We start from the raw sequence: 21,946 nt of genomic DNA, 5'->3' as shown, positions 1-21,946 counted from the left end.
ACTTGTGTGCAATAATATATTTCTTATTATGAAATACACCTTGTTTCAAGGTTTCAGCTAGAGTGTTACCAACCATGTATGTGCCAGCATGCATGTGCCAGCAAATAGCGTCGTGTAGCGTCTTGCCTGTAGTGATTAGTTGGGTATTTGCCAGTAGACTGACACATGTGTACTCGTCTGTGACTTGATGTTGAGATTCAAAGGACCAATGGAGACACTTGGAATCTTTGCTATTAATGATATCGATGATAATCTTGCGTGTCTCAGTGGTGTATCTCCCAAGGATCTGACTGCCTCTTAGCTGACACAGTTGCCATGGTTGTATGGCATATCATCTACATTGGTCCACTCACTGAACTCGTGTTGAAAACACCAAGGTACTTATACATTCATGAATTGTTAGCAAATGTTACATAAAGTTTCGTTTGTTGAAATTAGTTTTAAGATTTTTAAAGTGCCTCAGAACAAACACATTCACTGAACTGACAGATATATTGACGGTTGTATTCAAGTGAAATCCCAACATATGTATTTGTGCTAAATATATTTTTTTTAAAATATCAGGGTCCTGTAACTGTTATGGTGACACAACAAGCCATGTGACACAACATTGCGGTGCTATGGAGACGGGCGTTTCAAATAGAGAGACAAAATGATCACCACCGCAGTGCCTCTCCGTCCAGACGTAGAAACAGTGCTTGTGAAACCACACTGAACCATGTTGAACATTGGCATGCGGGTCCTTCTTCTAGGTAGGTTGCATATTTCCTTAAATTGACATTCATGAAGAGTGTGTTTTTTTAATGCCAACACAATGTTTGAGAGTATGTTCACACGGTGTGTTCCTCATACCAAACGCTCCTCGTTATGTGTATAACTTTCTAAACGCCTCTCAGCGTCCTTATATTGACATTCTTATTCATGGTATCATGTAAGTTATTTAAGTCATCGTTATGATACTTCGTTTTCTTGCAACAATTAAGTGTGAAAAGGTGTAACTAGTAAATACAACAAACAACAACGTAACATCCGTCAGTTGGCTAGGATGAAAAGTGTATCTTTCAATACTCACACAAAGGAAAACGAAAAAAATGGCCTATATATCTTAAGCAGTACGACGTCTTGTCTCATGTGTACCAGTCTTGTGTTTGAAAATTATTTATAGCGTTTTGGGGTGTTTATAGTCTCTCAACTGATCAACTATGGTTTTTCAGGTGTTTCGCGTTGTGTCATCTGTTATTGAATGAGCCCACGTGACATTTGTGTTAAATGTTTCTCGGTTCTAAAAGAAAATTCCATGTCGTCAACGTATTACCGGCTGACTTTTCCACTAACAGATGTTATTTTACATGTCTTTTCCCTTTTAATTTTAGCGACTGCGGGTTTACTCCTCATCGAGCATTCAACCGCAGCGTGTACGGATGGTAATAGCTCCACCTGCAACGATCAAGGGACATGCGCCAGTAGTACATGCACCTGCACCAACGGTTACGGCGGAACTACTTGTGAAACGGGTACAGTAAAACTATAAATTAGAACACACTTTACGTTTATAGTGTCTCTACACATATTTCCACGATATAGATAAGTCGACATGTCAATGAGCACATTGTAATATCTATGAAATTCCATCAAACAATCACAACTGATGTGCAATTCTCAAATCTCTATTCTGATGACTGCACCGAATTACTTATGCAGCATTTTTCAAGTCAAGAAATTAATGAATGAATTTACTGAAAACACGATTCACGAAGTACTCTGATTCATCCTTGTTTAGTTTAAACATATTTTATTCACAATGTGAAAAGGATTGGGGACAAGTTCTTTCAACTTATAAGACCCTCTCCAAAGATGTTTTCAATCACTTATTACATCACAAGAAATCATTAGAAACAGAGGAAGACTGAAGGATAACAGAGGGAAATGTTATAATACAAAAGGTGTGTAGAGAGAAGAGTACTGGAATTCATCTTGTTTAAGTAGAGTGTGTGGAGTCTGCATCCAAAGTACTCTTCCAACTTAGTGTACACCACACACAAGTAAAACACGCACCCAGTAAATATCTATCTCACCTGCGACAACACCATACCTAGCATTCCTCAAGGAAAACCCACGCCTGCATCAATGGGTTCTGCTTATATCGGACCATGTATCCAGGAATCTGGTAGTAGTATAGGGAATGATAGTTTTAAAACACTTTCACAAAAAGTCTCTACAACGCCTTATTCACTAAATAAGGCGTTGGTGGGGCCCTTAGCTCTTGCTACTATTACCCCTACTACAAAAAAGTTGGCGGTAATTACTGTGCCTTGGTAGGAGGTAACACTGTGCCGTACGGTACGATCAATAATTCTTCTCTTACAAACCCCCTACCCGGCCCATCCCTCAAGTAGTATAAGTTAGGTTCGTCGGCTTTCATATCCACTTTATCTATGTTGTAAGTTTTGACTGACCATATAGGATCGGTGGCCCGCTTGCGGCTATCACCCTCGTGTTCCCCCGGCTGGTATAGATACCTCACTAGGGCCCTATCTGGTATCTGTTTCTCCTTCCCACGCAATGGAGCGGCCGACTCTGCAACTATTGATTTTAGTTTGATAGAGTCTGTCGGTTTTTTACCGGTGAGACGGGTGACTTCATGGTTGATTGCCGACACCACCTTGGGTAACCTCGTGACCCATTCAGTCGATCGTTTTCCAGGGGTGGTCATCTCCCTAGCATACTGATAGCCGAACAAGCGCTCAGCCAAAGTCCTATTAAATCTCTCAACTATGGCTTGGCTGCGATGGGCTCCGGCCGTGCCACGCCTGACCTTTGTATCGTGTTTGGCTAGCAGTTGTGACACGGCACCCATGAACTCCCGTCCGGGGTCAACTTGCAGCTCTGTTGGCCACGTCAGTGGGCTGCGTTTGTATATGCGTTCAAATCCTCTGGCTACCTGGGCCGAATCTTTCGTGGTCAAGGGTTCGGCTTCCTTGTAACGACTGGCTACGTCCACTACGGTTAAGGCATACTTGTACCTCTTATCGTGGGGTAGGAACAGTAGGTCTGCCTGGTGAACGTTATTAGGTATGTTAATACCGAACCTCCTTCTAGGCACGTAGCGTGGTGCCGGCAAATAGATCTGCCACAGGGCTTGTTTTTCAAGCCACGCTTTGGCTTCCTCCGGGGGTACTCGCGCTATTTTAGCTAGCTTATCTACTGCGCTGGCTCCTTTCCAGTACCCACGCGGGCTGTAGTAAATAGCCTCAAATTTTTTCATGTCCATACGCGTATGTGTTTATCCCATCAATAGCTATCCAACGTTTCGTGTCCATAGGCGACAGGGACGTCTTGTTTATAGTCAGTCCGTATATCTTATGTCCATCACTTCTAAGTGTGTTCATTTTATGTCTAAAGGTACGGGTCTTGAACAGGGCTTCCTTGAATCTGGCGTGTTTGATGTGTTGTTTCACCACATACTTCTTAACCCCCTTAGCCTTCCGGATCTCACTATTGTCGGCTTTCAGTATGGAGTACATCTTAGGTCTCAAACCTATGTACTCGGCTATGGGCGTGCCAGCACACTCGTCCTTCATCTTACCTAGGACCTTTTTATTTACCGTACTGTGTAGGGCATGGGTCTTAGGGTAGTCGCTGGTATCGTATAAATCGAGGTGTTTTTTCATGTCCTCGTACACGTCCTCGGTTCGAATCTCCATCAGCAGGGAATCCGTGTCAGTGTACAGCACTTCACACCTGTCACTGTACTGTTTCTTGAGCTCGTTGTAGTAAAAGTCGTACATCAGGTGTTTGGATAAATCGAGGATGCTCATCCCCACGTAAACAGGCCGGTTGAATTTTATGTGGCTTTTCTTCATGTGTAGGGCAACCAGGTTGTCTGTGAATATCTTACTACGGTTGAATGCCGGACTGGCTATCAATCTCCTGAGCTTGTCTTCCTCACTCGACCGAACCAGCTTCACGGTCACGCGTTTCCTCAGGTTCTCCATAGTCTTACCAAACACCGAGTTGTTCATGAGCTTGTAGAGATTTTTCTCAAAATCACTGGTGGCTTTTTTTCGTAGGTCTGTGTTCATTCTGATGTAGGGCTCCATCCATGGGCTCTGGTCGAACATGAGCACCCTGTGTATTTTGGTCAGCCTCATACCCAACGACAGGTACAGCTGTAGGTTGCGATAGTGAACGATGTACTTGGTCTTATTCATTAAGTTAGGAACGAGTTTTTCAACGTCTGTCACACGCCCACCTGACAAGTTATGTTGGTACTCAGACATCCAGTCTGTGTTAACCCTCATACGTTCGGGTGCAAGGGGATAGCTGTTGTGCGATGTGTGTAATTCCTTGGGATACTCTAAGTCAACTTCGAGGATATACCCTTTGTTCGAATCTGGTGCGACCCCCATAACATCAACGTGGGGTACCCATTCGAATCCCCCTGTAGGTAGATACTGGCTCATGGCCCAGCCGTACAGGTTGTTTGCGTCGAGGTATAGAATGTGATTGGTTGGTTTGTTAGGATCGTAACCTTTCATGTATTGATTATTTGCTTTCGCGTATCGTTTGGATGCCATGGAAATCCCACCTCGCAAGCCTTTCTCAATGAATAGGTGCATGTCGTAATCTGTGAGCAATTCCAAATTAACTCCGGTCTTTTTAAGCAAGGCGTCCCACGACAGACCTGGGCTGGTGTAATACCATGCGGGGTCGAGTTTATACTGCTTGAAACACGTCCGCCTAAATGTTTCAAACACGTCGGCTAACAGCAGTACATCTGTCCTCAAGTACAGGTCGTGATAATCACCCAGGTTCTTACAACCCAGTTTATTCCATACGTTAGTCGCGTGTGAGTAATCATCTCGTGAGACGGACGCCTCATTCAGCTTGCTATAAAAGCAGTCAATAGGGGGTAGTCTGGTCTCGGTGAACTTGGCCCAACTATCCATGTACTCATAGGGGTACACACCCTTCCTCATAAGCAGGGGTCTAGTCTCGGCGTCTGTGTATCGATCGGTGATAGGGAAGGTATTGTTGGCCTTGACCAGACTGTCGAGTGACGACAGGAGGAACTGAAACGAGTCAATGAACCTAAGTCCGTTTAAGCTGAAGGAGATGTATCTCTCCATGTTGTTGGGGATGCACGTTATATTACCATCGATTTTCGCGATGGCCTGCATGATCAAGTGTGAGTCGTACCCTCTCAAGTTGTGAAAGACAACGGGGATGTTTATTGTCCTAGGGTTGATTTTAAGCTTGAGGTTGCACGCGCTGTGAGCGGCGCCTCTATACTTACCAGTTATGTGGCAGTGATCTCTCACCGAATCACCGTTAAGTGGTGAGTCGCACACGTGACAGTTAGTGCTACTAGCGTGAGCTAGCCTGTCGGCTCGGGTCATGCGCATGGGAGCGATTCTATACAATGTATTCCTAATAATTTTTTCTTCCTCCTGCAAACACTTTAGAAACCTTTCAGCCGCGTCAGGGCCCCTATACACTACCGGAGCTTTCGTTTCCCCATCACAACGGACGACAATGTATCCAAACGAACAGGCTTTATGCTCTTGTGTTTTGTGGGTAAAGGCACCACTGGGGGAATCCCCACCCACAACTACGGCTTCGAAGTCGGCGTATATGATATAAGGTACAGACATTTGGTTCTTGTGATTACTGAATTGTAGGATATTATCACCTTCCTTAGGCATGTCGACTCGTATGGCCGTCTGCCCCACACCTTGGCAATCCTCCCGGTGGGATTCTAATAAATCAGCTCGACTGAAACCGTGTAGGCATCGTACACAAAAGTGTTTTTCCCCAACGTGTTTCGACTGGTCGTGCAACAACCGGCTGAGATGTTTTATCCACGTGTAGTGATACTTTTCACCTCGCTGGATCATGAATATAACTTGGTGATCCTTCACCGGGCTGACCCTGTGTACTATTGTTGTGTTACCTTCGTGCCCAAAGACATTTATAGCCAGATTATTCTGTTTTTCTACTTTAGTGATCTGGGATATTGGGGTGGGTTCATCTATACCATCCCAGTTGAGCCCATCATCCTGAGGATAATTAGAAGGCCTGTTTGGATTAGTGTCAGCTTGAAATAAGGCTGACCTGATAGCTAACCTCAGGCAATCGTTTCCTCTATTCTTAACGTTTACTATGGCATGTTTGTTCCTATAGTAGGGAGGCAAGGCTAGGTATGACCCGCCTCTGAACGGCACGTAGTTAGCTATGTCTAGATAGACATTATCGATTTTATCTACAGCCCACCCGGACCCCAAGTGTGTGTAGCGTTCTAGGTATTCTCGTATCTGCTGAAAACTGGTATCGATTGATGCGTCAATGGTCTCTGCATGTGTGACGACCTCTTGTTGACCTCGGAAGTAAGGCTGAACATACTCAGTGGTACTCCCAACCTGCTTATCGAGCGACATTTTCACTGTGATCTGAAACTTGATACTTCCTAGGTTATTTAGTTCCTGGTTGACCTTATCAGCTATCAGAGGCTTGATATCTGTAATGTCTATGTTTCTATCAACGTGCATGCGCCAACCTCTCAAATAGTTGCCTACAGCGCGCTCAGTGCGCACGAACTGTAGGTCAATAGCTCTATTCTGTCGTAATAATTCTACAAGCTGTGGTTTTCTCATACGAGAATACCCGCCTAAACCCAAATCGTGTGCCTCGGCTTTCAGTTGTTTTACAGTGGGTACGGGGGCATGTGATAACAATGCGGTTAACCCGGCTCTCCCCAGGTTTGAATAACCCGTGTATCCAAGCTGTTTTGCTTGAGCTCTTAATTGTGTTACCGTAGGAGGGGCTTCTAAACCTAGTAATCTCAACAATGCTGACTTCCGCATTCGAGAATACCCGATCACACCTCTCTGTTTTGCGACCCGCTTCAGCTCGCGTACAGACATAGTGTTTACACCTAAGAGAACCAATGTCTAATTGGTTCACAGTAAGGGGAGGTAACCCTTTCACGCATTGGAGTCTATCTTGAGCAGTCGCCTACGTTCTTTTATGTAGCCTTTTTTATTCTCGTAGATGAGTTGATGTCTGACTACGTTCGCTCCGTGAGCTTTACATAGACAGTAGTGCCCTTTAACCCCGATACCACACACAGAACACGTGTAGTTAGGACTTCCCATATGGAAACAACAGAACCCCTGATTCCTGCATTTCCTACCACAGGCCTCGGTCTTCCCCATAAGTATGTATTCGCATCGGTATGGAGCGGGTCTCATGTTTACTTATATAGGTATTTTAATTTAATTGCTTCGCAACCAACGCAGTAGCTGCTATACCCAACACTATGAAGACCAGTTCACGATTCATTTGTCCCTTGGATGGTGTGTAGTACTGAGCGAGTGTGGGTTTATTGAGCGGTTCCAATTGTTTACCAGTTAGTAGGTAGTATTCTTTCATTGCCTCATCGACATCGATGAATGTTTGAACGGCATGGTTTTCACGCGTGAGTTGTTCGTTAATAAAATCGATCCTCTGGAGGCGTTTTTTAGCGTACTCGGCCTGTGCTCTTTGTAATTTCTCAGTAGCGAGATCGTGCCGCTTCCTTTCTTCCTGTATTTCAGCCGCGTGATCATCTCGTAGTTTCGAGAAGAGGAAATTACTCCCGGAAAATGCCAGGGCATTCACTACCGCCCCACCGACCATCATAGCTATCGTGGCCATCCCTATATTTATTTCATTATATTATCAGGTATTATTCCTTGTTTTACTAGGATGTCTTTTGTGGCCATCGCCATACCAAGGTTCATTATGAGCATACCCATATCCTGTAGGTTGAAATCTAGCTTGATAGTTGGTTGTTTAAGCACCATTTTAGTCAACCGAGCGTACCCTACGGCTAGACTGGCGACCACTGTGGCGTGGTATGCGTCGTTGACGAACGTTTTCCCCCCAGACATTATGTATATGATATAAAAATATTTAACTTATAACATGATATGCGGGTCGACAGTGGGGCCTGCCGGCGGCGTGGGGGTACCCCCCACACCCCCAGAGTTTCCCTCAGTTCCCCCACGTGTATATAACCACGAGATAGCCAAGGCAGCAGTTACGCCTACAGCCAACAACAGTCGGGTTGGGTTGGTCACTTTATGTTGGTTACACCACCGTTTTTTACCGGCAGCTACTCTCTTAGGATTCTTCTGCCTGGTTACTGTTGAAGGGGTTTCCACCGTCACTGTTGGGGGTGGGGTCTCCACCGTCACCTCGGGACTCACTGTTTCCACTGGGGTTTCCTGTGCAGCATCCATTTATACTATTATTATTATTCTTTCTCTCAAATTGACAATGTTTTGCCGTGATAATCGCCGCCGTCACTGGAGCCAACAACATGCCATATTTGTGGTACAGCCCGCAGCTGATAGAGCTCACGGCGTGTTCGATAAAAGGGTCTTTCTCGAGGTCTTCCCACAGGTAAAGTCGGCGCTCTGGTGGAATGGGAAAGAAGTATGACACAATACCGGTGTATATCTGGGTCATAGCCGATCCTATTGTCTTTGTCATTTCTGCTCCGAGCCGGGACTCGTATCTAGCGTACAGCTTATCGATTTCTTCGGCTGACATTTTGTGAATTTTATCCGGAGTGTAGTCTCCAAAGTAATGTTTGGCTTTGCCGCCAACAGCCAACGCCACCAGTTTCTCTCGCTTATCATCAGTGGGTGTGGGGGATTCCCCCAACTGTTCGAGCAATTCCTCACACTCCATCTTATAATATAACAAGTAAGATTTAGTTTTAACTCTATAATACCCGATGCAGACAAAACACAGAGAAATGAAGGTTAAGTTGCACACGACAAATACTTCAAATATCATAGCTATATACTTAGCTTTTGCTTAGCTTTTGCTTAGCTTTGCTTAGCTTTGCTTAGCTTTGCTTAGCTTTTGCTTAGCTTTGCTTAGCTTTAGCACACCCTATATGCTACTGGTTGGTCGGTCTTGAGCACGAGCTTAGCGTGTTTAGTTTCAGCGAGCTGTTTCTTCACCCGTTCCCGTTCTAATTTGCTCATCACATCGTTCTCTCTCAAACACTCCTCGAACGAATCCCTGTCCTTGCAGTGAAATAAGGCCACCCATCGCGTCTGCTCCCTGAGGTCTTTCAACACCGAGTTGAACTTCTGCGTTAGCACCCAGACGCTGTGATTTGCATGCCGGCCGGAGAAGGCCAGGTACGATAGCATGTCTCTCTTTTTTGTTATCTCGCGATTAGCGCTGCAGTCGTCCAGTATGAACAGCGTCGGTTCCCCTTTAAATTTCTCGTGAAGAGCTTTCAACCAGTCCTGCAGGCGTGTTCCAGGGTCGATTTTGTGTACGTCCGGGTCCGTCATCACCCAAGGTCGCGCGTACGTTTTATTCATGCTCAGAGTAGGGCATATGATAACGATGTTATCGAACACATCCTTGTAGTAACCCTCCAACATATCCAACACGAAAACAGTCTTCCCACAGCCAGTCTGCCCGCACACTATGGCGCAGTGTGGGTCAGTGGGCAGTTGTGGGTACCCCCGGGGGTCTCCCCCATCAGTAGATGGCTTGCACGAATCTCCCATTGTCTATATTAAGTTGCGCGTCCATAATAACGTACAGATATAATTTCAACTTACCAGCGGTTTGAGCCTTCTTAGTAATCTGGATGGTTATCCCTTCGCTGCCGTTATCTATACGGCGTCCGCTACCGTGCAGTTTATCATCATCCGTGGATCGCATGTCCAACCATAGGGCGTACTTGGTGGTCAGGTATTCACCGATCTGCACGGAGCCGAGGTCCAGGTCCTTTGTTATGTAATCCCCCACTGGTAGCTTTTTTATCTCATCCCACTGCTGGTGTGGTCTCATGCCATGACTGAACAGCTGGTTGGGCACGCCCTCGATGGTCACTTCCACCTTTTCAATCTCGGGGTTGAAAAACTTCTCGCTGTCCCTCCGGAATGGATCGTAATCCTCCACGGGGACGACCAGGATACCTTTCATCGATCGCGCCGGCACGTTCAGGTTGATATTCCACACAGTGTCGCTCTTATCTCGCACGACTGATCTATGCCTCAGTACGCGATCGTACAGGATAGCCATCTTCCCAGAGTACTGACTTCGAACCTGCCTTGCCAGCTCCGGGCTAGTGACCATGTCGAACTCCAGAGAGATGTTGTCTATGGCATAACTGGCCTCATCACCGTTCGGCGTACGCACTACTTTGCTATAGTCGTTAAACGTGAGCTCGTATTCGAGCCTATCACCCAGCGCGGCCTGGTAAAACGGCGCGTGTCCCGTGAGCAACTCGAAGTCGAGCGGCACGCAGAATCGATTCCCGTATGCTAGAGCGATGGCCTTTTCACCGTCCGATAGCTTGTCTTGCTGGTCTTGCGTGAAGACGTATCCTATGCGCGCCCGGGTTGATTTGCTGATGCCCTGGTACACATCATTGACTCGTTCTCTCTCGCTTTTCCAGAGATCCCTGTAGCAGTGAAACACGTCGCTGTCGTCGATGCTCAGCACCTCGTTACCGCTGATCTTGACGGTCGTTTTCTTGATGATGGCTCGCCCCACGTTCCGCACTAACTCGCGTTTGTCGTTGTCGGAGGTCAACGTGATATTGAACGCCAGTCGAACAGTGCCTGGTACAATGAGGTCATTCTCACCAAGGTTTGGAAATCTAACCAGCAGAGTTTGATTCTGGTCTATCTTGCTGGGATTGTTGGTGATGGTCACCGACTGGCGCACGGCTCTGGCTCCTAATGGCTCTCTCAATCTTCTGAAAGGATCTAATTTTCTGCCGTACATTGTTATATATAAATAAAATATATTTTAATACTAAATAATGGATGAAGACATACCTATGGATGATATGCGGGGCGCTAGTGCCCAGGCATCCGATGAGCAGGAGACCTCATTTACTAGTTCGCCATTGAACCAAGAACTTTTGGAAACAACGGTAAATGATTATTACGAAGGATTAAAAAGCTCTAAAAACTACGTTGAACCACAGGGTCGATACTATAAAAAAAATTTTATTGATAAAAAAGGTGTTCTACGCCTTACATCTAAACCAGAGGTTGACCTCTTTGACAATCGCACTAAAAAACCACTGGCCTTGTCAACTCTAGCCAGATACCATGGTGGTGTCAAATTTATCCGTGAAAATCTAAACATGCATGATTACGGTGGTGCAATACCTAAGGCCGTTGTTGAAGATCTGCAAGCTACAAGATCCCACCTCACCACTAGAGATGAAATGACACCACAGCGTGCTACAGAAGCCTCGGACAGCATAGAAAAACTGTTGAGCACCTACTGGGACAAACCGTTACCGGGGTTTGACTTTCCGGTAAGGGAACTGCACGGCTTAGACGAAGCCGTGAAACGCGTGCGTGGAGAGCTCGTGAACAACATGGGGAAACTGAACGAAATCGACGAGCACATCGCTAGGGAAAAAACCAAACTCAACGAAACTGAAAACGATGATATGAAGCGTCGTATCAATGAACGACTACGTGATTTAGAAGACGAGAGACGTACACGATTGGAATCCGCTTCCTCGAATCGTGAACAGCTTCGATCCCAGATCAGTCGCATTCGGGAAACAATCGATAGAATACTGAACGAGGATACAACTTTAGCCAACAGGATTCGGATATTGTTCCGGGAGCAAGGGATCACCATTGCCAGCATTCTGACTGCATTGGGTTTCATCATATCAACCCTGGTGGTGTCACTGGTGGGGGGAACCCCCACACCCCCCACACCCGGCGGCGGAACTCCAAGTGGTGGTGTTAAAGACTGGATAACAAAACTCGGGGAAGGCTTAGCTAAACTGGCTGGTAAAGCCGCCGAAGCCCTTCCCGGCATCCTGGGTAGCATCGTCTCGTGGTTGTTGAGCGCTCTGTCTAAAACTGCCATGTGGCTCAGTCAAAACCTGTGGGCAGCCATCGTCGCCGTGGCGGGTCTGGTGTACGTAGCGGCTAAAAGATCTTTAACCAAATAAGTCCCAAAGCTACCCCACCAACCACCAGGGCAGTTTTACTATCAATAGGAGGCCTGAATATGGGGGGCCACCTCCTGTGGTTGAACTTTAGACTCCGGGGGTGGCGCCACTATACCCGTTTCACGTGGTGGGATGTGTGGGATATAGGTGGTGTTAATATCGGGGTTGATACCCAACTTTTGATCCTTCGTGGCTATGACTATTTTGTTGTTATAACCCACCACTTTTTTTATTCTCAGTTGCATATCACTCGGAGCCATGTACAACCCCACGCCGAACACGTAATTGACTTTCGATCTGGCGTATTCTAACACGTTTTGGTAGCGTTCGATGGCCCGCGGGAGATCAACTGGAGAATTGATAGCATCCTCAACGTTGGAAACGAACTGTTTCTGAGCGTCGTAAGCAGTTCCCTTACCGAGGATGTTGGAACGCGTCATAGACTGCGCACCCAACAGCGCCCACACGTACGTTCGAATCGAGTCGTTCAAGCGTATTGTACCAGCACGAGTGAATTCTTTCGATGTTTTTGAGATCATTTTAGTCCAGGCTGTGGCTGCATCAGGATTGGTTTGCTTTATACAGCTGACATGGATCTGTTCATTCGTTGTGGGACCTGTAAATGTATGACGGTGTGGGTTGTATGAACCATCTTTAGAACCGGCCTGATATGTTCCGGACCTGTAGAAGTACACGAGAACTATACCGAGACCATGGTTCACACCAGGAAGGCGAAAGTCTTTATTCGTTGGAATCTCAAACTCCCCACAAACACGTTCACAAGCGCGTTTATCATAGGGGTTATTCGTCATACTCCACGCTTTATCTTGGGGAAGAGGAGCACTTATTTCCTTCAATATTCGTCTCGTTTGATAATAAATATGAAACAAAATAACCGCCTTACTCAGTTCGTCTGTACCGTAGTCTGGTGTCACACCCGACCCTGTCGTCGCACACCACACAGCAAAGTTGAGTTGGTTCTGCCAAAACTGCATTGGGTTTTGATTCCAGTTTACCACCGCCTGCGCGTTATTAACGGATACGACATAGTTTTCAAAGATATTAATAAAAGTTGTTTTAAACCCCGTGCCATCTGCATTCACCACGATTTTCAAGTGTGCTAAGTCCATATTATAATATATAATTTATATATTATAATATGTACATAACACTTCCAGGAATAACGAGCGGTGAGGCCGTTCACCTGACGCACGCGATCGATAACACGTCAGGTCAACTCGAAGTCGCACTCTGCGATATCACCTACCTACCGCAATGGACTAACATCAATATCAGCAACAACAAACTGTTCGTCAGTGGAACTCGCAGTCAGATAACTGACGGCTACTACAGCGTGTGCTCTCTAAACGACGAGGTCTTCAAACCCCTGGGAGCCGAACTCAAGATGAACGACTCAAACGGTACAGTGGTGTTAATCAACAACGGAAGAAACCCCTTGAGGCTCGGCCGACCATTAGCGAGGATACTCGGTATGTCTCCTGACGAGATAAAACCAACAACAACCGTCACAGGCACGAAGTTACCCGACCTAGTACCGTACCGAGAACTGTACATTCATCTCGGTCAGGTGAGCACAACGTACAACATTCAAGGAGGTCACCCTTCCACTATACTGAGAGCAGTGCCGGTGAAAACTGAGAAATACAACGACGGTAGAACCGAGTCGTTTTCACCACGGCAGTATAAGAGATTAACCCAGGGCAACATACCTGAGCTGACAATATCGGTGTTAGATATAAATCATAATCCTGTAAATATAGGATACCTCAGCTTAACGCTTCATGTAAAATGACTAGCGCACAAGGACCCGGAGTGAAAAAATGCGTCAATATCGGGATCTCCGACCTCGGAGACACGCGCGGTTTCGACGCTCCCGGAGTAGATGGTACATCGTACGCCTTGCAACTGAAAAACAACATTTACAAACGCGTTGAAATCCCCTCCGGTGGAGCCCTAAGTGATATGATAGATACCACAAGAGCAACAGTAAACACTAAGTACTCCCTTGTCAACACCGGTGATAATAACTGGATAATATACCCATCGTTCGGGGGTAAACTATTTGACTTAGATGATGTTGAGAGCACTACCGTCGTCCAAAACAAACCATATATGCTCGTCTTCACCGAAGATGACAAGTGGGTGTTGTTACCCGATAACGACGACTGGTTTCTCAATATTAGACTCGTCTCTCCCTACGTGTTCACGGATAACAAAGACAACCACCTAAACAAAGTCGTGAACAATGGAACCATACTCGTGGCTTACGTCCCAACTCAGAGACGTAGCATAGTCGTCAGCCCACTCGACACTATGGCAGCTCATATGCTATCGAGTAAACCATCCATACAAAACGTGAAATTGCAGTTGGTGTCTGAATTCGAAGGCGTGGTCAGTATACTAGAGAGTCTGCCGGCAAACTCAACACTGATCATCAAAGTCTACCTAGGGGAACCATCGGGGAATAATATCGAGATCGTGAAGGGGATCAAACTCGGGTGGGTGAAACGACACCAGTATCAAGTTTGCAACGTTTACGTGCGGGTGGGTACCGACTCCAACACCAGTCTGCAGGGAGTCAACGTGATCGTGGAAAACAAGATATCACTAACCAATATCTTCCTGCCTGACAACATACACTTCATGGGTATGAAGTTCACCCCTGAACTATTATCAAAAAACCAGTTGGAAATTATATCGTAATAGTATAATAATGACCAGTCATCGACCCAACACTACGCTTAACGACCTGGGAGATACGGAGGGATTCGATCAGCCTGGTGAGGAAGACGCCTTATATATCCTACACTTCAAAGACAACGTGTACAGACGGGTGTCGTTATCAGATTTTAAAGAGCCCAAATGGTTGATCAACTTAACACTCACCTCACCTTATATCACATTAAACAATACGTTGGTCTCTAAGATTAGGAACAACGGTATCTGGCTCGGGGATTTCATTCCGGAGAGGGAATTACACATGATAATTATTGTGGACAGGACAAAAATAGGGTTAAAGTCTGAATCAAAAAATAAATTAACATTTAGCTATAATACTTATAGAATATCCCCCCCTTTCACACTCATCATAGAAGTCTTCTTTTTGCCTGTAGAAAATGAAAACATCTCAAGAGTACACCAAATTTTACCCGGGGTGTCAATACACTGGTATGACCAACAACACATATACGAATATTGCCATATTGTTATACAACAGGATACCACGGGTCCTATAAACCGCTTAATAAGCCTCAGTGGGGTTTTTGTTACAACAGGAAAGTCTATTAGCCTCTCACCTATTACCCTGACTAATAGTCTAAATCTTGTAGACTTCAAATACATTGAAGGAGTATTAACTGAAACCCAATTAAAATATCTTTCATAATATATATTATAGGATGGGTCTGTACCCAGTTGTAGAGGAAGTAGCGAAGACGTTGGAAACCGTAGATGGGTTCCGCTTGAGGCAGTTATGTGATGTGAAACGCCAACTAGAACAAGACCGTGACACGCGGAAAGCACTATGTAAGAAGTACAATAGAGCTTTCAATATCGTTGACGGGGCTGACACTGCCCTTATGGCAACCAGCATGGGACTAGGGGCTGCAGGTGTTGGGTTGTTAACCACCATCGTGGCTGCACCTATAGTGCTAGGTTTTGAAATAACAGCTGGGATAGCGGGGGTGTTAGGGTTGGCGCTTAAGTTGGTATCACGCAGACTGCATCGTAAGGCATTGAAACACGACGAGATCAGGGTTCTGGCCGAAGCAAAGCTGAACACAGTGAGTGAACGTATTTCCACGGCACTCTCTGATAGTAAGATCTCAGAAGAGGAGTTTCGTTCAATCCTCTCTGAACTCAAAAAATATAACGGAATGAAACAAGATATTCGATCCAAGTCTCGTAAGTCTGCTATCAGCGAGGACGAGAAAAAAAAGTACATAGCACAGGGGATACAAAAAGCCCAGCAAGCCTTTATTATGAACACCAAAGATATCATAGGCGGTTCACGTTAAACTGCTTCATTGATATAAACGTGTATTGATCGTACCGTACGGCACAGTGTTACCTCCTACCAAGGCACAGTAATTACCGCCAACTTTTTTGTAGTAGGGGTAATAGTAGCAAGAGCTAAGGGCCCCACCAACGCCTTATTTAGTAAATAAGGCGTTGTAGAGACTTTTTGTGAAAGTGTTTTAAAACTATCATTCCCTATACTACTCTGGTTGAATTTTGCAGGTTTTTTGACGCACAGCTTAACAGATTTTTAAAGCATCATTAAAGGCGGTGCGAGATACCATTTGATTTTACGTATATATTATGGACAGGAGACCAGTCTTTCAGTTACATTATGTGTATGTCAGTGCCGCTTTGACCCTAAGACTCTGACTGTCAGGAATTTGGAACTGGCTCTCCCTATGTCTGTCCCTGCGCTTTCGACGATTGTGGAGTTGCCTGTGCTGATGGTAAAAGAGCATGCATTTGGTGAGCTATCGCATATGGGATTACAAGAGATTAGTTATCCCTGAAACGCTTTTTGTGGGAGGGGAGGGGGCCTTAGAGTAGTAAAATGAACTCCGTCCGTGCACATTTGTCTTTTTCGGAGCATAAATTTTAAACTGTTCGAGATTGGAGCAGGACGTTGAAACCTTCCCGTACATTCCACTTTGCTATATATATACACACCAAAACATTTCCTATAATCATAACTCATGAAGAATATTTTGCTAGTGCGGGGGACACTGATGACTTTGTCTTCTTGTGTAAGAATAAAAATACATACAAAGTTAAAGCATGTAAACTAAGCTGTAGCAAACAATCACAACCTCCTCCAAGACATCCATGCAGGTTTTGGCAATAGATTCTAAAATATCTGGCTTTCCCATTATAAAGGCAAAATGGTCAACACATGTCATTCAATAAAAATCGTCTTTCAAATATGAACCTAAAGTTAACAAAAGATTAGTGATTTTTGTATTTAAGACACAGTTAAAAAGAACACCTCCTGAGAGGGTACGTAAGTCCCAAAACATTCGATGTAAATTTAAGTCTACCAGTTTTTTAATCGTAGTATTCTTGTATTGGCTAGCATTCTGTACAATCGCCAGCAGCTGAAGGGATGGTGTAAATCCAACTAGGGTCCATGCAGATAGCAAAGGTACTGTAAGTCCCCATGGTCCCTAGTATGGTGATCTACCTTCAGTTGCTGGCGATCTGCAGCCCGTTTTTTATAATATATTGTCTTCTTTAATTTCAATGTTTTAATTTTTCACGCTGGTTTTATATTCATATCTGTGGTATTCTAGTGTTTTTACTGTCCTTTGTCGACAGGTTTTTATAGTACACATATGTTCCATTTCAGTGTTATGTTCCCGTCACGATATCGCTGAAATATTGATGATGTAACGTTAAATATTAACTCACTAATTAATACGAACACATGCCCCTTCCTCTACAACGTTGCTACTACGTGTCTCTACGTGCCTGTGTCTACGTGTAAATCCCCACATCTGAACATGGAGATTTATATCTATTCTTTGTTTTCTGGTCATCCTCCCGTTGATGTATATTGATCACTCCTATATTCCGTCTTAAAGTAGCAGATCCCCTCTTTTTGTTACCTCCCCTGCCTGTCTTGCTGTGAGTACAGTTTATCATCAACTTCCATTCGTGTATGTGTTGAATCGTATTATGAACCCTGTGTACCACTTGCTCGGTGTAAATCCGTTGGGGACATCAAGTAATTCAGTCAAGTATAGAGAGGTATTTTTAAGGCGAACGTAACTGACTTAGTTAATTCATTTAATCTTTGGTGCTAGTGGTGTCGCCCACTGCAAGGTTTGTAGGTGAGCCGATCACCGTGTATTCTGTTGGTTTTCAGTGTATACGCATCGCACTCCCCAAGATCATGCATGCACGTGTCCAGCCCATGTCACCCCCAACGGCAGCGTCCGATGCAGTGTTCTGTAACTTACATGGTCATATGCTTTATTACAGTCAGTCTTACTTCAGGCTATACTATAGCAGGTCCATATTCCATGGTTAACTAAACCATAGAATTGTATATTTCAGTATATGTAGTGATACTCATGCCTCCGAATGACTTCAGTTTGGGTATAGGTAGTCCAACTGCTTCCTCCAATCGGGTATAGGCCTATATCTTCTGTGATGAGACGAGGTAGCAATAACTGTCTGCAATATCTGCAGTCACATTTCCACATTTAAATTTAAAGCTTTTCTAGGCGCTGATACACTACTGCAGTGGATAAAGTGATAACAATAATAGCACAGCCTTCTACCTCACAAAAAACTTGAATAGTGAACCTATTAAGGGTGTAGCTACAATGGGGTCTCACTGTCACTATATTTTCACACTGTGAGTGAGTGAGTTAAATATGTATCGTCACATCGGCAATATTTCAGCCATATCGTGACGGGAACCAGTAATACTAGAGATAATAGCGAATGGTAAATACCTGTCAACGAAGGACAGTATAACAACTAGATAATCACAGACAGATACTTAAAACTAGTTATTAAATCTAAAACAGTTAAACAGAGGACGATACAATATATAAACGGGCTATAGACCGCCAGCCACTGGATTTTCACTCTGTGATTTGTGCAATCACAAGCAGAGCTCTTGATATAAATACGCTTATTGCCAGTATGTACAAGTACTTAGTGCAGAAGAGGGACAGGGTTATATTGCTTTTAACATATGACAGGGTATGTCACTGGTGCAATACAGCCCCTATGTGTAGTCACTCTTGTCAGCATAGCCAAAAAGAGTACGACAAAATAATATTCATGTGTCACTAGATCTAGCTACGTTGACATATATTTCCAAAGTGAACCTTTTTCATGTTTTAGCTCCGGCTTGCACAAATAACGATGGTTGCAAAAATGGCGGTTCATGCAACACGACAGCAAGCCCTTACACCTGTATCTGTGCTACGGGGTTCATGGGAGAAACATGTGGTAAGTATTGATCATGCTGACACATTTCTGAACGTCAGTAAATTTCCTCTATTCGTCCACGGAAGCACCTCCACAAGCTTTGATATTGTAAGTTTGAGATGATGAACTTTGAATCTAAACTGGGTTATACATAAATGTGACACGGTAACTAAAGACAACCAAATATCAAGAGAGTGTGAGTGGAATAGCTCGACTTGTATTCAAATTTCATTTTGGTGTTTGCCAACATCTGCTTATGCTGTTATGGACGTGCAAATGGAAAAGAACCTCGTCCGCGCATGTACAATGTTCGTGGAAAACACGAGCTGAGTATGCTCATATTGTAAGTTACAGAGTCATAGCGTGACTAAAACAGGTTCAAAATACATGATAATACAGAGTTCAGTGCTTGTCGTAAGATGCGACTAACAGGATCAGGTGGCCAGGCTCGCTGACTTGGTTGACACGTCATCGGTTCTCAAGTGCTAGATCGATGCTCATGCAGATATATCCCCTCCTGTAGACCGAGCGTTCATCTATATGACAGGATCCAACGTCTTGCATTTGTATAAGTACCTTTTGAATATTGGCACCCGTGCAGATCCAGGTTATCAACAACTCATGCTTGTCGTAAGAGGCGACAAAGGGGATCGGAGATCAGGCTCTTTGACTTCGTTGAAACGTGTCATCGTATGCCAGGTTGATGCGTGTGCTGATCACTGGAACGTTTGGTCCAGACAGGACTATTGACAGACCTCCACCATATAGCTTGAATACTGCCGAATGTGGCGTAAAACTAGACTCACTAATTGAAGGTACATCTACTAACAGTCAACAGTTAGCTCATCATTCTAGCAAGGAAAATGCATTTTCAGAATACAATATATATGCTAATTCTGTCAGTTAAATCAACTTCTTTAAGAAATATCTGTTACGAAGGACAGTATATATATCCAGGGTATTATTTGAAATATCCTACAAATATCCATTTCAAACTATAAAAGACTTTATTCAATGCGAAAGATCAATATTACATGTAATATCATGAAGATACGAGCTATTGAACAGGGGAATCATCTGATCCTCCCACATTGAGTGACAAGCAACAATAAAAAAGTATGGGAACACCCTCAAATGTACTAGTCATATATCAACTTTATCTATACTGTAAGATTAATGACACTTTTATTTTGTGTGCTTAATGGAAACTTTAACCGACATGTTAGAGCGTGCACGGAAGCAACTGATTCAATATTCGTTGAGTCTGAGTGAAATGAAACATTGTCAAAAACAGCGTTATACAAGGACGCCGAAACAGCGTTACCCAGCACTCACAACGAGGAGCCTGCCCTTTACGAGTGCCTAAACGTTAGGGCTCTTCATCACAACGCCATCGTACAGGCTCAATGCAACGCATATTCTTTGATCTTACAATTGCACTTGTTCTTTCAGAATCTGGATCCGTGCAGGTGACGTTCGTCATCATATCATTGTTGGTGACAACGTTTCTCAGTGTTCTCCTCAAGTAGTACGACTTCCGCCCTTTCCCTACGACATGTGTGTTCTGTCATCTTTGTTTTCCTTTTTGTCTAAATTATTCTGTTGTCATTCTATATAAATAGCAACCTAGATATTCGAAGGATAAGCTTGCTATGGTAAACACACTGCAAAGCAATAATTTGACTAATTATTTTGTTTGTGTTTAAAATACGTTCATTTCTATTATAATAAAAAGTTGATTTTCTGAATAAGCCATTAAAGATGTGAAAATAAGGTTTCACAGACAAACATCTTTGGTAATTTAGTTAAATGAGGCAGAGTTTGAACGACTCCTTTTGAAAAAATCTGATTTTTACACCTATTTGCAGTGTGTTATATCATCTCACGCAATAACATGTATTTCAGAAAACTGTCACCTATTGCTTTCTTATACACGTACCAGATTTCTATTGCTCAGAATAATATTCTGTGCGAAATGATGCGTTGACCTCTTCCGAAGGTTCTGCTGAAATAAATAGCACAGTTCAACAATTTGTGAGTTTGTTTTTATTGCATCGTCCTCACTAATGTTAAACATCCACGGCAAAATAGCTCAGGGATCAAATGTATAAATTCAGATGTTGTTCAACGCCGCACACGGCAGCATTCGAGCTTCTTGACGGCGGTCTGTAAATACTCGAGACTGAACCAGATGATCCAGTGGCCCACAACATGACCATCGTTCTGAAAATTGGGATGCGGTAATGTGTGGATACCAATGCTAAAGGTCCAGACTCCAATGGACATGAATGCAGCAGTTTATTCCATACATGGACTTAACATTAACTCGTGTTAACGTACATTTATGACGTCGTTCCCGTGTCTGCTTATTATTTTTCAAGGATGGAAACTTATGTAGGTTAATATCCCCATATGTCTCCACTCCTTAAGGATAATGTGCCTTGTTTCCATTATTTCTAAGGTATGGAGAGTTACGTAGGCATTACTCTCTACAAAAATAACACTTTAGTTGGCATTATCTGTTTGTAAAAACGGCTTTTGTAGAATATGATTTTATGACTGCTTCTGGCATTAAATGAAAATGTGTATTTTGGAATGGATCACACATGATAACATATCAACTTTACATTGCCAACTCGACACCATTTTCCTGTCAGCCTAATTAAACTTAGTCTCAGTATCATCCATTTCACTCGTATTGTCTGTCTAACAAAACCTAGTAGGAGGTCGTAAGAAAGTCTGTGTCAGTCAAGAGTCATCAGAAGATAGCATGTCCCCCCCCCCCCACACACACACACAAATTTGAAAGGATAAATCATCTGACAGTTACTTGATGCTTTTTAGATTAAGTTTGAATCGTTTCCATGGAAATCATGAAATATATAAATGCAATATTTCGGTAAACAGCAAAAGGCACCACTTCAAGATCTATTGCAAAGATATGAAATGGTGCTCCGG

General features: G+C 44.0%; 1 protein-coding gene across 1 annotated transcript; it reads left to right on the top strand.

Moving 5' to 3' along the window:
- Positions 1–260: 260 nt before the first annotated feature.
- Positions 261–21,020, top strand: LOC137261680 (delta-like protein B). The gene is made up of 5 exons (XM_067799458.1): positions 261–377; positions 565–752; positions 1,374–1,514; positions 18,902–19,009; positions 20,441–21,020. The coding sequence occupies exons 2-5, from the start codon at positions 719–721 to the stop codon at positions 20,515–20,517; spliced, it is 360 nt and encodes a 119-aa protein (XP_067655559.1). The 5' UTR covers positions 261–377; positions 565–718; the 3' UTR covers positions 20,518–21,020.
- The last annotated feature ends 926 nt before the right edge of the window (positions 21,021–21,946 follow it).

Source organism: Haliotis asinina, chromosome 14 (assembly GCF_037392515.1).
Source record: "Haliotis asinina isolate JCU_RB_2024 chromosome 14, JCU_Hal_asi_v2, whole genome shotgun sequence".
Taxonomy (NCBI): domain Eukaryota; kingdom Metazoa; phylum Mollusca; class Gastropoda; order Lepetellida; family Haliotidae; genus Haliotis; species Haliotis asinina.
The sequence above is the reverse complement of the archived record's forward strand: the minus strand, read 5'-3'. Positions and strand labels throughout refer to the sequence as shown.

Coding starts and splice junctions, on each gene's coding strand:
- LOC137261680 (XM_067799458.1), top strand. CDS start 719: ATGTTGAACATTGGCATGCGGGTCCTTCTTCTAG. Junction 753..1,373: donor CATGCGGGTCCTTCTTCTAG/GTAGGTTGCATA, acceptor TTTTAATTTTAG/CGACTGCGGGTTTACTCCTC. Junction 1,515..18,901: donor CGGAACTACTTGTGAAACGG/GTACAGTAAAAC, acceptor TTCATGTTTTAG/CTCCGGCTTGCACAAATAAC.